Raw genomic sequence first — 19,651 nt, forward strand, 5'->3', positions numbered from 1 at the left:
ACTAACGTGGTAGACTAGGCCAGTCTTGAACTCACAAAGACCTGCCTCTGCCCTCCGAGCGCTGAGATTAAAGGCATCGGAGAGAGAAGTGGAACCAGGTTTACAGCTGCACGGGTGCTGGCTTTGGAGAAATGCAGCTTCCTGGCTGTAGCTCTCTGCCAAATGGCTGTTGTCCGTACTCCAGGAACAGATGGCAAACTGACCTGCCCAAAGGCCCCACACAGAGTACATCTGTCCTCTGGGCTTCCCTCTTGCCACGGTGACACATGTATCTCTGACATTCCAAGTGTCGGGGACCAGCCTTGATGAAAATACCTCTCGCCAGGGTAGTAAAACGGAGAAACACATAGGATAGTATCAGGAGGGAATTCCAGTGAGTACTGAAATTCACCTGTGTTTAATTTCCAACTGGTTAATTTTCCTGACCCCAAAAGGTAGGAGTAAGAAAAAAAACTGCATTAAAATGATACAAGGAAATGAACAGACCAATGAAGGTTGCAGGCTACAGCCACAATTAAACATTCTGTTGCTAGACCACGTCACGCTCACACCCTAGAACAAAACATTCTGTAGGCAAACCACTCCCTGGGTGGACTTCAAAGTTATCTCTTTAAGGAAACTGGAACTTAGTTGGATCCACAGACTTTTGTTTGAGATAGAAGCAGATCTACTCCTCAATTCCTGAACTACAAGGGCTGGCTATTAGGCACACCTGCTGACAATAACCTTGAGAGAGCAGAACTCTCCGTTCTACAACTAGGTGGGATCTTTGTTTGAGACAGAAGCACAATAACCAGGAAGGAACTAGAGGTGAGTTCCAACTGTCAGACCTTTGGTCAATGTGGAAACAGGCTCACATTTTTGGGTCTCCACATCCACAGAAAGGAGGTTGTGGAAGGTGAAATGTATTCATCAAAAGTTCAAAGCAGGGGCTGGAGACATGGCTCAGTGGTTAAGAGCATTGCCTGCTCTTCCAAAGGTCCTGAGTTCAATTCCCAGCAACCACATGGTGGCTCACAACCATCTGTAAATGAGGTCTGCTGCCCTCTTCTGGCCTGCAGACATACACACAGAAAGAATATTCTATGTATAATAAATAAATAAATATTTTTTTAAAAAAAGTTCAAAGCAGGACTGGAAGGATGGCTCAGAGGTTAAGAGCACTGGCTTTTCTTCCAGAAGTCCTGAGTGAGTTTAATTCCCAGCAACCACATGGTGGCTCATAACCATCTATATTAGGACCTGATGCTCTCTTCTGGTATAAAAGCGTACATAGAGATAGAGTACTTATGTACATTAAATAAATAAATAAATCTTTTTTAAAAAAAGTTCAGAGTGGCAGTGGTGGTGTATGCCTTTAATCCCATCACTTGGGAGGCAGAGGCAGGTGGATCTCTGACTTAAAGACCAGCCTTGTCTACGGAGTGAGTTCCAGGACAACCAGGGTTAAACAGAAACCTTGTCTTGAAAAACACAAACAAAAAGTTCAATGCTTTGGGGGACTGGAGAGATGGTTTAGTTAAGAGCATCTGTTAACTTTTGCAGGTGGTAGCTCAGAACCATCTGGAACTCCAGCTCCAGGGATATCTAATGCCTTCTTCTGGTCTTCACAGGCACCAGGCATGCACATGGTACATACATACACACATACACTCAGGCAAAGTTGTATGGCAAAACTTCCTGGGGAAATAAAACACTCTAGATAGGCAGCCCACGACAGACCAAAGTACGGATACCACCAAAGTTGAACTTGGTGAACGAGAGAGTTTTATTGGTTTACTTAACAGGAGCAGAAAAGACTGAAAGACAGCTCTATCACCAAGGTCACCCCAGCATGGGTGACATCTCACAAAGCTGAAAACCTGGAGCACACCGCACAGCCTGCAGGCCGCTCCACCCGCTGGAGATGGTCATTTCCAGGTGCCTCAGTTGATCTAACCCCTTCCAGGCGGCTCCTCAGGTGTCTGCTTCTTCCAGGCAGCTGGTCTGATCTGTGTCGGGGTCTGGTCCGTGTCTGCCTTGCAGCTTTTCTTTCGCAGTTCTGCAAGGGAGCTCAGCTGCTATTGTTTACTCTGGCAAGGAGGGCATAGTGAATCTGGTCAGTTTCCTGGAGTCCAGCTTTTGGAGCTCCTCTGCAGGATGGAATGCTTTGATCTCAGAGGAAACCACTACACAAGTGCCACGCCTTCCTCTGGCTCTTACAAGTTCTTTCTGCCCCCTCTTCCGCAATGATTACTGAGCCTGGCAGGATGGCTAAGGATTAGGCCACATGTCACAGTAACAGCCAGACGTTTGCAGGAGCTTCACAGTGGTTATGAGTTGAAGCCGACAACTGTGACCTATGGGCATAAACACACATGTTCAGAGGGCAGTTTTGGCACACGTTTCCACAGGCCCATCTCACCTATCTAGAAAAACCATAAACGTTGCTTTCCCATTGGGAACCCATGACCTCCCCATCTACAGGTTTTGGTCCTGGCTTGCGGTACCAGATGTGAACTCCCTCTTGTGGAGTGGGCTGTAAATCCAGCTGGCAGGCTGTTGGTCTTACCTGTGATAGCCGAGCTACTATTGCACAAGCAGACGCATCCTGCCTGGCATGTGGGTATGTCAGCACTCAGGGTTCATAGCCAAGCTGTACTGTGGGTGACAGTTTCCCGCCAGCAGCCTGCATGGCCACCCCTGGCATTATGAAAGCAGCCAGCAGGATGGGAGTTTCCAATTAAGTTCCAGCTTAATTTTTCCATGCCCTACAATCAAAGCATGTATACATGCAGCGTCTTCAGCAACAGGCTTTTACCGTCTAGGTCTGGCGCACAACCAACAGCAGTCGCAATAGCTTTTCTGGTTTGTGGGGCCTCGGGAACTTCCTTGGTCAACAAATCACAAGGGCACTGGGGTTTTTGTTCAACAATCTTATGGCCTCTGGGACTGTCCTTTTGGATCCTTTTTTTTTCCTTTCAGTTAGTTAACCCAGCCCCAGTAGGGGTGTAAGATAGGTAAAAGTAACATTGTGTCTGGTTGTGTCTCCAATGGCTTTCCAAACCTGATGTCATCTATATAACAAAACCTTTTCCAGAGACTGGACAAGGCAACATCCTGATACACCATCCCATAATAGTGGGGTTACAAAAATATCCTTGGTGAAGCACTCTGGAAGTCCGTTGTCACCTGCTCTCAGCAGTGTCAGCCCATCCCAGAAGCTCACAATGACTATAGAAGATCACATGGACTATAAACAAGGTCTAATCCAGTACGTGAAGGTGCCATCCATTTGTATCAATTGCTTCCTCCACAGACCACGGTTGAGTCTAAAGCAAGGCTAGGAGACACTAACTTAATCAGCTCCCTACTGCAATCCTGAAATCCTGCTGCGGACCCTGCTCTCCCCAGCTGCACCCGCTGACTCCCTGGGTCAGAGCTGCCATGGGTTGGCACTGCGGATATAGCTGTAGTTGTTGCCTCTCCATCCACCAAAACTGGTGGTTGGGGGAACTCCTAGCTAGGAAAAACATCTCCACCCCTAGTATAACCTTTTGCCAGAGGGTACCCTCCTTAGTCTGGGGGAATAAATATTGCCCACCTGTGGGGTGGGTTTGACCGCCTTCACTTGTATTGTTCTGTCGTGGATGCCGCCTCTGAACTGCTCCTCGGGCGGTAAAGCCTTCCAGAACTCCTAGACATACATTTTGGCTTTCTACCAATTTTTTCCTTGGGAACTCCAGCTCAACAAAAGTCTTGCCATAATTATGTTCGAGTAACACAGACAGGCCTCTTCCTCAGCCTTACCTTTTTCTGATTTTCTTTAGGGAGCTTTCCCGAACCTTACGAGACTCCCTTTACATGCTAAATCACTGAGCTCTGCCAAAGCCTTCCTTACTTTATATAAAGATATGGGCCCAGCAAAGGCACTAAAGGTTCAGATCAGCTTTGAGCGCTCTGCTGGATCAATCTTTTCTTTAATTCCTCCATGAATATGGTTCTATCCAGCCCAGTGAACTGAGATTCGAGAGATTCGAACACAGCTTCTCTCTCTCTCTCTCTCTCTCTCTCTCTCTCTTTCTGTCTCTCTCTCTGGCTGGGGGATGGGGGTTCTAAGACAGGCTTCTCTGTGTGGCCTTGGCTGTTCTGGAACTCGCTCTGCAGACCAGGCTGGCCTCGAACTCAGAGATCCACCTGCCTCTGCCTCCTGAGCACTGGTATTAAAGGTGTGTTCCACCACTGCCTGACCTAGACACAGCTTTTCTTATTACTGGTTTCCTCCCTAGCATCTGCCCCCCCCCCGCCCCCACACTGTGGTCCTCCAGTTCCTGATATTTGTGCAGACCTCAGATGAGTTAGCCAATGGCTTACCAAAGCCAGTCTGGGACTGACTTCCCTCACACCGGCTCAGATTACACAGCCTTGGCCTTAAGGAGGGATGGGTAGTTCCGTGACTTGGTTCTCCTGCCTCCAGTCTCAGCCAGACTGGTCCCAGGCCCATTCACTCGTGTGTCCCGCGGCTTCACAGGCCATGCTCACTGGCGTGTCCCGCGGCTTCACAGGCCATGCTGTGGCAGGGACAGGCTCCGCGGCTTCACAGGCCATGCTGTGGCAGGGACAGGCTCCTTCACATTTTAAGCCTTCCCTAATTCCGGCATCGTAAATGCTGACTATTTCATAATCGCACTAGTTTCTTGCACAGGACCATGGCTAATGCCCCCATCTGCAGGCTGGATTATAGATTTCCCCTTTCTTTCCACTAAAGGCTGGACTTGAGAGGCACTTTTATTGCTTTTACCACCTCTCTCTCATCCTCTCCTTCTAATTTAGTTGCCAAACCAGCAGCTAACGGGGAGGATGCTGCCGCATCTCCCTTTCTTGTTGCAATTGCTCCTTTACACAAACACACTCTTACTTTACACAAACAAGCCTCCCGCTTGGCCGCCATCTCAGTTTCAAACACACTTCTAACCACACACAACACGCCAGGCAACCTCTGCCACTCTTTATCACCAGCAGCCTCAACACGCGCGCTAATCTCACAGTGAAATTCCTTCTAAACCTTTAGCCGTTTTCTGGCCATCTCTGCATTCACGTGGCCTGGTGGACTCATCAAGCAGGAGGCATGCCACCCCATACCACACAGACGAAGACTGCCATCCTGGGGCTCCTCCCATAGATACTCCTAATCCCGATGGCTCAGCTGTTGTGGCATGTCTCAGTACCATGCAACGGCTGTCACAGCACACAGGTACACTAACACATGTCACACAGAAAAGAAAACTCCATTGGAATTTCTTCTCCCATGCTCCCCCGTCAGGCTTCTTGGCCTCAGCTGCAAGCCTTGCTACCCATAGCCAAGACCGTGCAGTTACTCCTCCCCCAACTGGTCTTGGTTCTGTCGGGTCCCTATTTGGGCACCAATTCTGTTGTGTGACAAAGCTTTTCCCGAGGGATAGGAAACATACTGCTACTCACCACAGAGCCCACAATGGTATAGATACCACCAAGGCCTAACTTGGTGGACCCCGAGTTTACCTCTTGCTTCAGGAGCTCCTCTGCGGGTTGGAATGTTTTGGTCACAGAGGAAACCATTACACAATAGTTAACACTCGTGCACATAATATACAAGGGAATAAATATATGTTCAAAGAATGGGCTGATGAGATGGCCCAGTGGGTAAAGGGGCTTGCTGCCAAGCCTGAAGACCTGAGCAGATCCCCATGATCCCCATCAAAGAAAGAGAGAACTGACTCCCCAAATTGTCCTCTTCTCTGCATGTGTGCTGCAACATGCCCCCTCCCCATTAAATAAGTAATCATTTTGTTATTGTTGCTATTTTTTTGTTTTATTGTTGCTATTTTTTGTTTTATTGTTGCTTTTTTGTTTTGTGGATGTGTGTGTGTTTTCCTAAGACAGGGTTTCTCTGCAGCTTTGGAGCCTGTCCTGGAACTAGCTCTTGTAGACTAGGCAGGCCTCGAATTTATAAAGATCAGCCTACCTCTGCCTCCCAAGAGCTGGGATTAAAGGTGTGTGCCACCCCTGCCCAGGCTTCTTTTTGTTTTTTGTTTCTTTTTATTTACTTATTTGTTTTGAGGCAGAGTCTCACTGTGCAGCTCTGGCTGGCCTTGAACTTGCTATGTAGATGAGATAAATTTTAAACTGAAGAGGTCATCACTGACCCAGCCTTTAAGTGAGGCTGGCAGCCTGGCAGGGCAGAGTCCTTGGACAGGGAGGAGGAAGGAGACTGAAGGCAGAGCCACTGCAGTGTCCCCTCCCTGGTTGCTGGGAGGACTGTATACTGCAGTCCGGCAGTCTGCCACTTTGCCCAGGCCTCCACCACCAGGCTGTGGTTCTCAGTGTTTTCTGCAAGTCACTTAGAGCTGTTTGACAGTTGTCACCTGTGTGCAAGCTCATCTGAGCCCTGAGAAGGATTACAAGACTGAGCAAGTCAAAACCCAGAATCTCTAGTTCAATTTGAGTATCAGATAAATGGCAGATAATAATTTAATCAAGTGTGCCCGAGTATTTGGGTTCTGGCCCTGACAGTCAGAGCTGCAGTGTCTCAAACTGTTCCCAGGCAGTCGGCGTGGACCGTGTCCGACACCGATGTTCACAAGTACTGCCATCTGGCACAAAGCTGTCCCCAACATCCTCATCTGCTACATTGGGTAGAATAGCCCGTCTCATCAGGTTGATGTGTATACTGCAGTATACAGAATACAGGAAGGGTGGTTAGGAAGAACACAGTAGTGTCTGCTAGCCTTAGGTACATTTATTTATAGTGGGTGTATATGTGTATAGAGTGTATGCGTGTGAACAAATTTGTGTTCCTGTGTGTGTGTGCCCACTTTATGGGTCTCTCACTGAGCCTGGAGCTCACCAATTACAGCTAGTCTAGCTAGCCAGCTTGCCCTGCGGGACCCTTTGTCCCTGTTTCTCCGGTACTGTGATTCTATGAGGGCTCCAGGACTGCCTGGCTTTTTCATGGGTTTTGGAGATCCAAACTCCCATCCTAATCCTGGCACCGCTGCTTTATCAACTGAGCCATATCTCTAACCTTATTTATTCATTTATTTATTTACTGAGACAGGGTCTCACTGTGTTGCTCTGGCTGTCCTGGAACTCACTATGTATACCAGTCTGTCCTGGAACTCAATGGGATCTTTCTGCCTGCTGTCTTTAGAGTGCTGAGATTAAAGAGCAGAAATATTATTCTGGATCCTATTTCTCTCTCTCTCTCTCTCTCTCTCTCTCTCTCTCTCTCTCTCTCTCTGTGTGTGTGTGTTTCAAGTGCACAATTTTGGGAGTTAGTTCTCTCCCTCCACTATGTGGATCTTGGAGATCAAACTCTTATCTTGATGGCAGGTGCCTTTACCTTATGAGAGATCTTGTCAGGAGCTTTGAGACAAGAGTCTCCTGTAGTTTAGGCTAGCCTAGAACTCAATACAAAGCTGAGGATGAGTCTGAACTCCAGATCCTCCTGCCTTGCACCTCCACGACCTGGGATTACAGGCACACATCATTTTACCCAGCTGTATTTACTTTTATTTTATTTTTTTTGAAACACAGTCTCACTATATAATCTGGGCTGATCTGCTTCTAATTCAAGGTCCTCTTGCCTTAGCCTCCTGAGTTCTGGGATTACAGGCCCATGCCACTGTGCTGAGAGGGCCTGGTATGTAATTCACAACTATAAATTATATATAGGCTTATGAGTTTGGTCCTAACTACAAACCCAAAAGACTGGAGTTCTAATTCCATTTTTCAGATAAAGCAGATGAACTTGAAGACAGGAGTTTTCCAAGACTGACAAGGTGGCAGATCTGGGATTCAAATCGATGTTTTTGGGGTTCCAGTGTCCTTTCCACCCAAAATGCAGCTCAAGCCAGCAGTGGTCCCACTAAGGGAAGACACGGGATAAGGGGAACATGCAGACTTGGGAGAAATTGGTGTCTACTTTGTATGTGCATGTGTGTATGTCTATGTGTGTTATATGTGGATGTGCATGAGTGTGCCCATGTATGTGTGCTGGCCATAAGTTGACAAGCCATGTCTTTATCTTTTTATTTGTTTATTTATTTATTGTATGGGTCTCTCCCTGGACCTGGGGCTCACTTATTTGGCTAAGCTGGCTGAACAATAAGCTCCAGCGATCCTGTCTCAGCCACCTCAGATGAGATGAAAAGTGCACAAGCAGCATCTGCTTCTATTTCTTTTTCAATTTGTCATTTTTTAAAGACAAGGTCATTATTATGGAGCGCAAGCTGTCTCCAGAATTAAATTTATTTCTATTTATTCATTTATTTATTTACTTGTTTTTTCTTTTGGTTTTTTGAGACAGGGTTTCTCTGTATAACAGCTCTTGCTGTCTTGGAACTAGCTCTGCAGACCAGGCTGGCCTTGAACTCACAGAGATCCCTCCAGCCTCTGCCTCCAGAGTGCTGGAATTAAAGGCGTGCCACCCAGCCTTTTTTTTTTTTTTTTTTTTGGAGGCAGTATCACTATGTAGCACTGACTGGCCTAGAACTCAGATCCTATTTCTAGGAAGTGCTAGGAAGTCCTTCTGTATACATGTTGCTTTCATTGGTTAATGAATAAAGCTATTTCGGCTAATAGTTTAGCAGAGTAAAGCCAGGCAGAAAATTCAAGCAGAGATATGAAAAGAAAGTAGGCAGAGTCAAGGAAATGCCATGTAGTTGTCAAAGGAAACAGACACACAGAACCTTTACTGATAGGCCACAGCCTCGTGACAATACACACACACACATACACACCAGGACCCAATCTCAAATTCTCTGTCTCTCTCACACACACAGACTAGAACCTAATAATCTCAATCAAATTCTCTCTCATACACCAGAACCCAATCTCAAATTCTCTGTCTGTCTGTCTGTCTCTCTCTCTCTCTTACACACACACACACTAGGACCCAATCTCAAACAAATACTCTCTCTCTTTCCCTCACACACCAGGACCCAATCTCAAATTCTCTCTCTCTCTCCCCGTCGTCTCTCTCTCTTTTTGTCCTTGGGCTCTCACCTGAGAGTAAGTTTCCCCACACCTGGGCTCTACGACGACCTCTTTTAGGTTCAGGCCAAATCCTGCCCGAGGGAATCCTGATCCCACCAGGCCTAGACTTTGCCCTCTTCACAGGGCTTCAAGCTCAAACCAAGACCACCATCGGGCCGGCCAAGGAAGAGACGCTGGACCTGGCCTGAAACCAGCGCCCTCAAGTCATAGGACACAACACAGACTGGGAGGGGAAAAATGCGTATTAGGAAATCACCCTGGGGGCGCTGTGGGTCCCGGCGCTGGCCGGCTTGGGACACATTAGAGACCCCAGCGTGGGTTCCCGTGCGGTGCAGCTTTTGGAGGGAGCCGATCCTAGGGCTCGGCGAGCTGAGGTCACACAGCGCCGGATCCTTCCAAGCCTCGGTTTGGATCAGACCCAGGACATCCCGTGGAGGGTGGCAGTCCCTCCCCCTGGAGGGAGAAGGCACCTCTGGGTTAAGATTCCAAATGCTGCTAGGACAGGACAACGGTGGGCCGGGCGGGGTCTGCGCAGGGACACACAGCCCGGGAAGAAGATAATCGCACAGTCTCCGGTGGGCAGGGCCGAGAGTGGGCCAGGGGCTCGTGTGGAGGCGGGGCTGACTCCCCAGCGCGTTGGGGGCGGGGGTCCGCGCCGGGAATGCCGCGCCGTGGGGAGTGGGCGGAGCTACTCAGGCCCCGCCCCCGCGCAGGTAGCCAATGGGCGCGGCGGCGCCGGGTGACGGAGGGAGCCGAAGTGCGAGTGCCGCGGCGGCGGCGGCGGACGGCCCAGCCAGAGCGCGAGGGGCTCGGGGGCGCGCGGGGGTCTCAGTGCAGCGGCGGGGATCCCGGGGCCCGGAGGCGGCGCAGCCCGGGGCCGCCCGGAGGAGCGCGGGCGGTTCGGCGGCGGCGCGATGCCGCTCGCCCAGCTCAAGGAGCCCTGGCCGCTCATGGAGCTGGTGCCGCTGGACCCGGAGGTGAGTGAGAGGGGCGGGGGACGGGCGCCGGCGGCCGGCCAGCCCGGATCCGCACAGGGGCGGGGCGGCCCGCGGCGTCTCTGCAGCCCCGCGAGGACGCGAGTGCCCTCTGGTCTCTAGCCCACTGTCCGGCTCCACCCCCCTGTGCTCCGGGTGTGCGTGTGCAGGGAACGGTTCTGCTGGGTGCTCAGTACCTCGCTGCGGTAGCCAGGAGAGGGAACCCCACGGGATGTTGAGATTTGACTCCCTAAGCACCCCTAGGACCCGTCCCGCTTATCATCTTTTGGGAGCTGTGGGAGGTGCCCCAGTCAGTGCAGATGGCAAAGGCTTGGGTCAGATGTCTGGGGTTCTACTAGAGACAAGGATCATGGGAATCCGGTTTCTCCCCGTTCCTTCTCACCAAGAGCTCTCTTCGTTCCTCCACTTCTGACATCAGGAAGGTAGCCCTTCCGGACCCATGGCAGTTACGGAAAGTGGGATGAACCACCTCTGGATTGGTTTCCTTTGCCTTAATGCTAGTGACACCCGAGTCTCCTACTTCAGGTTATGCTGGAGAGTGGGCTTGCCCTTAGCCCTTGAGAGATTGTCTCTGGCGAAGAGACTCAGCATCCGTCTTCCTCTCTCTCCCTCCTTCTTCCTTTCCCTTAGAAAAGGCTGGGCCTTGGGCAGTGGCTTTTACCACCTACTCTGTTCCAGAAGCAGCTCCTATCCTTCGAGGGCTTTGTGGTCCAACCCTGATCATGCAGGAGGCCACTTTTGGTGGTGGCCTGTGACCCTAGGATCAAGGTCAAGTCTTGAACCAGCAAGTGTGAAACTTTGCCCTGCTCTCATGCTGGGAAGGGGGCAGGTGAAACTCTGCCTTAGCTGGAGCTGTTAAGGGGTATAGAAGAGGGATGGAGACCTCACTTGACTCCAGAACTTAGATTGGTTCTCTTCTGGGCTTGAACCCTTCCTTGCCTATGTTTGGGTGCGTAGGGCAGTCACCATATTCCCTGCCTATCAGGACCACAGGTAGAGGGACCCACAGTGAGGACCCCAGGTCTCCAGGCACCCAGGGTTGGCTGCCCCTTTAAAGGGATGGCCTACACTGGCTATTGGAGGGTGGGCGCTGCTGGATTAGGTAACCAACCTGAAGGCGCAATTTGGAGTAAATTGTTCTGGGATCCCTGCCATGGGGTTTTTACAGGCCCTACACAGCCCTCAGAGGTTCTCTCGCTGACTCACCCTGGTAGGTGAGGAGCACTGCCCTATGCAGCCCCTGTTGCCTCCCCCCTCTACCTCAGGACTGGGCACAAGGCCCGCGGGAAGGCTTAGAGGTGTGTGCCTTTGCCTGGGCACGCCCCTGCCACCTGGGCCTCCAGCAGAAGGGAGAGTTGGGCTAGGTATGGTTGGGGAGGGGCTTAGCCTCGTGGATTCAATGTTACACTAGCAGGGAGGGTAGAGATCTGGCAGCTCTGGCCTCCTCCAGGGCAGCAGCACTTCCTGCTTCCCTTTGGGAAATCCTGAGGCCAGGGCCAGCTTCATGGGGGCCAGGTTAAACCGGAAACATCTTAGTTTGAACAGTGTTGCACCTGAATTCGGGGAGAGGAGACTGTCGGATTTCCTGGGATGGGGAGAGGATTTTCTTGAATGAACTTTATTTCAGAAATGCTGGGGGTGGCCCTTAGTTCATGCTCAAGTCATCTGGGCTTCTCTTTCCAGCGCCACAAATGAGATTCTAACTCTGCTTCCTGGGCCTGACAAGGTGAAAAAAAAAAAAAAAAAAAAAAAAAAAAAAGCTGGGTACTGCTCTCTGTGTCCCCTCCCCCAAGCCTTGGAGGGTGCCAGTGGACTGGGTGTTATTGTCTGAGTAACAGGAGCCATGGGACAGTGAGGGTGTGCATTCTTGGTTAAGAACAGGGCCTTGCTGTTCTTAGTACAGATGACATGTAAGCGATACATGGACCTGACCTGCAGGTACTGGCGCCATCGTGGGCAGCTTCCAAGTCAGGAAGGAGGCAGGTAAGGGGGCGGGCAGGGGTATTTGGCAAAAGAGGTCTGGATCCGAACTGTCCTGTCTTCCCATTGCTGTCACCAAAACTGGGCTGCCGGGCCGAGGTGGAATAAACCAATTGGGAGTATGGGTGAGGATGTTACCTGGATTTTTCTTGGTTTGGGCAAAAACAGAGCTTCGTCTCCAGGCCCTGTCCCGCCAGGACTTCGCTATCGGCTGTGCATGGATGCTATGTTACTTTAATTTTCACAACCTCTTGAGATAGGAATGACTCCCATTTTCAGAGGGGACAGATGAACTTGGAAATGCTGGCCCATGTATTAATATCTGGACCCGGATTGGAACTCAGTGCTCCTGCTGTTTCCCACCAAGCAAAGGAGGCTTGAAGATGAGCATGGGTTGGGTTTAAACTGGCGCAGGTGGCAGGTACGCCAAGAGCAGCTCCGGATGTTGGCATACACTTCTCAGCCCGCAGGGCCCTTGTCCAGCCTTGGCCGAGGGCTAGCGGTGTCCTGGCACTCGGCCCCCAGGCTCCCACAGTGCACAGGGCTGCCAGTGCTGGGCTCAGACCTCCTTTCCTGGGGCTGCTTCCTGCCTGCAGGGCATGTGCTGCCTTTCTCCATCTGTTCTGCTCCCAGCTTTTTCAGGAGCTGCTCTGGACCCTTAGGTGGGAAGAAGCCTGCCTGTTAAGAAACGACTCCAGCTACGGGAAGAAGGGCAGTGCTCTAGGGCTCTGAGCAGATCTCCGTCCTCACAGTCCTCCTGAGAAAGATAGGAGAACGGAGAACTCCAAGAAGACAAAGGGCTGTCCCTGTCCCAGTCATTTTGCCTGGTCCTAGGGTCTGCTTTGTGTCCCTACCTCCCACCCCTTCCTTCCCTTTCCTTTCCTTCCTTCCTTCCAGGGCCTTGTTTGTGGTAGGCAGGTACTCTACCTCTGAGCAAAACCTTCTCCCCTAGGCCTTTTAGAGAATTATTATTAAATATTATTTATTTGTTTGTTTTATTTGTGTGTGTGTGTGTGTGTGTGTGTTGGTATCAGCTGGGGCCAGAAGAAGACACTGGGTCCCCTGAAGCTGGAGTTACAGGCAATCGTGAGCTGCTCGACATGGGTGTTAGGATTTGAATTCATACCCTCTGGAAGAGCAACAAGTACTCTTAACCACTGAGCCATCCCTCCAGCCCACCGTAGGCTTTTTAGGACTTCCTTTAGTATTCTGAGCCCTCGAGTGCAGCTGCTGACAAGGTAGATATGTCGTCGTGGTACGGAGGAAGAAACCAGGCTCTGAGAAGCGATGTGACAGGTGCAGGGTCAGGGTCAGAGCCAAGACCTGTGGCTTTGTGGCTACACAGCCGCGTTCTTCCCACTGCCCCTCCCGCCTGTCAAGTGCTCTCTGCTGTCTTCTCTGCCTCTTTCAGTCTTTTACTGAGAACCAATCACTTCTATAGAGACTTTGGATATCAGCTCTTAGAGAAATGCTCTGTGACGATGATCCTAGGGTAGGATCTTAGCTGAACAAGGCTAGGGGGTGGTGTCCCTGAATCATGCTAAGGGGAAAAAGTCTTGACACCTCTTGCTATGTCTTCTCTTTCATCAGGGATTTAGGCTTGCAGATACATGAATTTGAGTTATGGTCCCATGGCTGTCACCTGCTAGCAAGAACCTACTCTGGCCCCCTAGCTGTCCTCGCTGGGTTGACCTTTCACCTTTCCTTTGACGAACTATGAGCTGATGAAGGACAAGTAAAGCTGTGCTCCTGCGCTAACCTGGGTGCTCAGTGCTGTGGGTACATGGGAGAGAAGGGAGAGTTAGAGGCTGTGTGGACAGAGGAGGTGAATTCAGCCCTACTAGAAGAGCAGGAAGGGTTTTCTTGGTAGGGTAAGTCACCATACAAATGCTCGGTCATATTCATGATCTGGGGTCACTCAGTGGAAGCACCAAAGGGGGGGACCCAATAGTGCTTGCTTTGACAGTACTAAAATTGGAATGAGCTGCGAGGTGGTAGTGCATGTTTTTAATTGATCTCAGCTCTCGGGAGGCAGAGGCAAGTGGATGTCTGTGAGTTTAAGGCCAGCCTGGTTTACAGAGTGAGCTCTAGAACAGCCAGAGCTATACAGAGAAGCCCTGTCTTGAAAAACCAGCCAAATAAGCAAAAAGAAAGAAAGAAAGAAAGAAAGAAAGAAAGAAAGAAAGAAAGAAGGAAAGAAAGAAAGAAAAAAAAAACTGGAATGGTACACAGAAGATTAGCGTGGTCTCTGGGCAAGGATGGCTGCAGACTCAAGAGGTGGCCCATCTTTAAGATGTAATTATTATTGCCTGTATGTATACATGATGTGCATACATACCCATGCATCTGCACACATGTGGGAGCCATAGGACAGCTTTGTGGAGTCTGTTTTCTCCTTCTACCCTTTTCTGTATTCCAGGGGTCAAACTCAGGTTTTTAGGCGTGGTGGCAAGTCCTTTACGCTGATGAGCCATCTCAGCAGGCCAGCGTTCCATATCTTTAAAGCTTGAGGAAGGGTGTTCTTTTTGGTTGCCCTAAGATGTTGTAAGGTGGATGAGAATGTCAAAATTTGTTGCCTTTGTCAAGAGTGCTGTTCAGGTGGATGTGGTGTGAGCTCTCATGGACAGAGGTTCTTGGGGTAAATGTTGACCGACTCACTGCTTTACCAGATCAGAAGACAAACGATTGTGTGTGTTAGTAAAAAGACGCGAGCTAGGCAGTCGGGGTGGCAATAGTAATAGTGGCTACAGCGGCTCCTGCTTGTGGGCCAGTCACATGCCAGGTGTGTGTACTTTGGGGCTTGATTCATTGACTGTAGCAGCTATCCACGAAATGTGTTATTTTTATCCCCTGGTTTACAGGGGAGGGGACTGAACTGTGAGAAGTAAAATGACCTCCTCTGGGTCATGCAGATGGTGGGAGCCATAATTTGCACCCACTTCTGAATCCTTGTGCGGGATAGTTGGAGATGAATGCCGTGGGTGTCGTGTTGAGAAGCTGGAACTTGATTCCGGCTTCGTCTCAGTCATAGAGGATGTGTGGTTTTCAGTGGCCGGGTTGAGAGATGTGGAGGAAGATGAGGGTTTGGAGTACCTCTGGAGGGCTAGAGCAGGGGCTGATGGGCAGGCTGTTCGTCCCTGAGGTGAGACAGTTCCTCTGTGACTGACGTCTAGGTCTGCTGGGTAAGCTGGACTTACAAATACATCTGTCTAGTCCTGCCCTTAGACCCGTGCGTGCGTGTATGTGTGTGTACCCATGTAACACTTGACTCGGGGAGTATTAGGGACATTTATGGGGCTCGGGGCAGGAAGGATGGCCTGGCAGGCAGGGGCAGCCACTCCAGGAACAAAGGGGAACACATACTAGGTAGAATGTAGCTGTGCCTGCTGGTGCCAAGCAGAGCCAAAGCTGCCCTATGGACCTGGCTCTTGGCTCCAAAGTCCCAGCCTTTGGGAGCCTCCTGTCTGTTTCACTGTACTTATTCTATGCTAGGAGGGGTGGGGACAGCGTCTTCAGTTGGGTTTCTAACCTCATAGCATGTAGGAATGGAGAGACCAGCTATGGTACACCCCAGCATGTATAGTTTTCAACTGGGGTAAAGTCCAGAAGAAGCAGGATAGCTCAGAGGTGGGTCTTGCTCCTGTCTCTCCCATGGTACAGGCCACTCTGCAGCGGGCCTTTCCTTAGCCAAGCCCTCCATTTGGGGCCACATTTCAAATCGCATGTTTTCGGCCGTGTCAGGGCTCCATTGTTAGTCCCCTCTGAGCCCCGGCATTCTCCTCTACCCCTTGGGCCAGGGCCTGACCCTCAGAGCTATCAGAAAGACTAAGTAGTGCCACAGGTGTGGAGCGGTGAGCCCAGCTTGGCAGATGGCGGCCACTCTTATCTGCTTTCCTGGGAATCCCTGGTTATTGGGAAGGGCGCGTCCATATGTGACCAGTAGTGCAGTGGAGAAAAGCAAAGGCATGGGTACAGCCATCACTTCACCCGCTGAGGGCTCTCAAAGTAGGGCAAGGACCAGGGAAGCCACCAGGAGGGACACCTTCCCCAATTTGTCCTTCCTTATAGCAGTTTGTGGAAGTTAGGGTATCTCTCTGAGTGGTCCAGATAGGGATGCTGAGGCTCCTCGTGGTTGGTTAGTTTGCAAATGATTGCATAGTCTGCCTTGCAGAGCGTGGCCGTGTGTGCTGCTTTCTTCTCCCTAGGAAGGGTACTGTTTGAGCTGAGACTTTGTAGATGATGGAGTGTTTGCTAGGCAGAGGGAGGTTGGGTATTCTGAATACCTGCGTCCTGGGAGTATTCTGCCTGGGTTGGGAGGGACTGTTGCCAGAGGGCTTGATTCTTGCCTAGTGAAGCAGAGATGGAGGGGACCCATGCAGAAAAAACTGGCCTTGCCGGGCGGTGGTGGTACATGCCTTTAATCCCAGCACTTGGGAGGCGGAGGCAGGAGGATCTCTGTGATTCGAGGCCAGCCTGGTCTACAGAGCGAGTTCCAGGACAGCCGGGACTGTTATATAGAGAAACCTTGTCTTGGAAAAGAAAGAGAGAGAGAGAGAGAGAGAGAGAGAGAGAGAGAGAGAGAGAGAGAGAGAGAGAGAGAAACTGGTCTCTATGGCCTCTGTGGCTATGCTATTAGGAACACCCAAGGATGGAGAGTCCCAGCGTGCATCTGTCTCCTTGAAGGTGAGTTGTGACAGAAGAGTGCCCTCATTCTGTTTCTCTTTTCCAGAATGGACAGGCGTCAGTTGAAGAAGCTGGACTTCAGCCATCCAAGGTGAGGACTAGGGGCGATGGCGGGTGTGTGTGTGTGTGTGTGTGTGTGTGTGTGTGTGTGTGTGGTCGTGACCGTGAAGAAGAGAGTGTTGCACTTGCAGCACCTGGCTGAGAAGGCCCTGGCCTCTCATTCCTTTGTGTAGCCCGGTCCTATCTCTGTTCTCAGGGCGGAGACCACTGGTTCCTCTTCCCTTTCTCAAAGATGAAGGGGACACAGGTACAGGATCCAGGAATTCTGGCTGTCTGTCACCCAGGCCACAACACTTCCTGGGCTTATGTACTTATAGTTGGGGCCTAAGGAGGGTTTGGAGAGGTCTGTGTTCTGTTCTGATCTCCTTGGTGGGTAGAACGGGGTGCAACAAGGACTTGGGGACATTTGGGCCTGTGAACTGGAGTGGTGGGGATGGGAACCCGGCGGATCTTCTGACCACATCCAGTGCCTCCCAGGTGGTTTCTTGGGACTCCCAGCTCCAACACTGAGGCATTGCCCTCATCCCAGGTGTCCTTGCCTCCTCAGGATACTTACCCCTTGCTAGCTCTTTATTTTTTTAAAAAAAAAATTACTATTTTTATTTTTTGAGACTGGATTTTACTATGTAACTCTGGCTGGCCTGGAAGAGATCCACCTGCCTTGGCCTCCCAAGTGCTTGGATTAAAGGTGGTTGCCACTATGCCCAACCCCAAAAATGTATTGCACTTTTTGTTTGTTTGTTTTTGATTTTTGAGACAGGGTTTCTCTGTGTAGCTCTGGCTGTCCTGGAACTCTCACTCTGTAGACCAGGCTGGCCTCGAACCCAGAGAGCCACCTGTCTCTGCCTCTTGAGTGCTGGGATTTTATTTGATAATTTTGTGTGTGTTTTTGTGTACATATGTGTGCATGTCCCTAGACGTGCTGAGATCAGAGGACAACTCTGATGTCAGTTCTCTCCTTCTGTCGTGTGGATGCCAGGGACCAAACTCAGTTTGTCAAGTGTGGCAGCAACCCTCTTTACCCACCGAGTCACCCCACCAGTCTTCCATAGCTAAGACCTCCTGTGTGACCTTAGCTGAGTACCTTGTCCTCTCTGATCTCAGCTTTCTCATCTCTGTGTGGAGTCACGGAGATAAGAGAGACAGAGAAAGACAGAGGGAGGGAGGGAGAGGGAGGGAGAGAGAGGACTGTGGAGGGGCTTTGGAAGCCCTCTGGGTCTGTGCAAACCTAGCTTCCAGGTACTCCACTCTACCCAGAAGCTCTTCTGCTTTCTAAGTCCCTACAGTCAACTGTAATTGGGGGAATAGGCCTTTCCTGAGTGAAGGACAGATGAGGTAGTAACTGCGGTGCAGGCAGAGGGACTGCCTTGCTACATTGCTCAGTTCTACTTCCTGCCCACGGCCCCACCTTCTAGGCCTGGTCAGCCTAGCTCCAAGCACGACCTTTGATTTGGAGTCAGAGTTGGTACTGGTGTTTACATTGACTTAGCTTCCTCAGATAAGGTAACTCAGCTGGGTGTGGTGGGGCAGAGTGAGAGAAGTAGGCCCCTACCTCCTCCTGCTGTTGGTTACTATAACAACAGAGCCTTGGGGGCCAGTAAGCCTTGTAGCTTGGACCTTGGTTATCTCTGACCAGGACAGGAGATTCGTCCCATAAAGGAGCTGCCTCTAGTTTCCTTGTAATAAAAGGAAGAAGCCGGAGCCATGTGAGGCCTTCAGATCTTGGGTTTGAAGGTCCAAGGGGGGTAGAGCAAGGCTTGGGGAGCTGGTACTGAGCTCAGTTTGTTATCTCAAGAGTCGAAAGGCTCAGCTTGGTGTGGTGAAGGCTGCAATCCCAGTACTTGGGAGGTAGAAACGGGAGAATCAGGAGAAAGTACCCTTGGTATGTAGTGAGTTTTAGGCTAGTCTGGGCTATATGAGACCTGTCTCAAAATCAAACCAAAAGATTGGCTAAGTCGGGGAGGGGGCTTGTCTAGGCAGGAGCCTGAGCCTTTGCTCATTCCACAGCCTAAGGCTCCCACACTGAGACAGAGGTCCTGGTGCGGGGAGGGGGTCAAAGCTGGGGATAGTGAGGCAGTGGGGCTCTCAGATGCTATGCGGTGGAAAAGGCTGGACCTGGACCTGGCATCTGGAAGCTTTTTATTTTGGTTTTTTTGTTTGTTTTCGAGACAGTGTTTCTCTGTGTAGCCCTGGCTGCCCTGAAATTCACTCTGTAGATCAGACTGGCCACCTGCTTCTGCCTCCTGAATGCTGGGATTAAAGGTGTTCACTACCACCTGGCTTCAAAATAGAGGTTTTGTGCTCAGTTTTTTCTTCTTTATTTACTTATTTATTTTGTTTTTTTTTTTCAAGACATGGTTTCTCTGTGTAGCTTTGGAGCCTGTCCTGGAACTGCTTTGTAGACCAGGCTGGCCTTGAACACACAGAGATCCACCTGCCTCTTCCTCCTGAGTGCTGGGATTAAAGGTGTGCGCCACCACTGCCCAGCTTTTATTTATTATTTTTTAATAACATTTTTAAATGATTTGTTTACTCTTATTTTATGTGCATTGGTGTTTTGCCTGCATGTATGTCTGGATGAAGCTGTCAGATCCCCTGGAACTGGAGTCACACAGTTGTGAGCTGCCACGTGGGTGCTGGGAATTGAACCCAGGTCCTCTGGAAGAGTAGCCAGTGCTCTTAACTGCTGAGCCATCTCACCAGCCCCTATTTATTAATTTTTAGATTTAGTTTTTGTTTTATGTGCATGAGTGTCTTGCCTTTATGTATGTTTGTGCCTCATATGTGTATAGTGCCCGGGAAAACCAGAAGAGGGATTCAGATCCTCTGGCACTGGAATTAGAGGTGATTGTTTGCAGCCATGTAGGTGCTGGGAATCAAACCTGGGTCCTCTAGAAGAGCAGTTTTGTAACCAATAA

The 19,651-nt window shown here is 50.4% G+C and overlaps 1 protein-coding gene across 1 annotated transcript in view; it reads left to right on the plus strand.

Annotated features, from left to right (window-relative positions):
* Positions 1 to 9,831: 9,831 nt before the first annotated feature.
* Rps6ka1 (ribosomal protein S6 kinase A1) overlaps positions 9,832 to 19,651 on the plus strand; it is a 41,623-nt gene continuing 31,803 nt past the window's right edge. Inside the window, exons 1-2 of the mRNA XM_038333004.1 lie at positions 9,832 to 9,992; positions 16,720 to 16,764. Coding sequence (XP_038188932.1) covers positions 9,930 to 9,992; positions 16,720 to 16,764 — 108 coding nt within the window. The 5' untranslated portion in view covers positions 9,832 to 9,929. The remainder of the gene's footprint in view (positions 9,993 to 16,719; positions 16,765 to 19,651) is intronic.

This window comes from Arvicola amphibius, chromosome 6, assembly GCF_903992535.2.
Source record: "Arvicola amphibius chromosome 6, mArvAmp1.2, whole genome shotgun sequence".
NCBI classification, from domain to species: Eukaryota; Metazoa; Chordata; class Mammalia; order Rodentia; family Cricetidae; genus Arvicola; species Arvicola amphibius.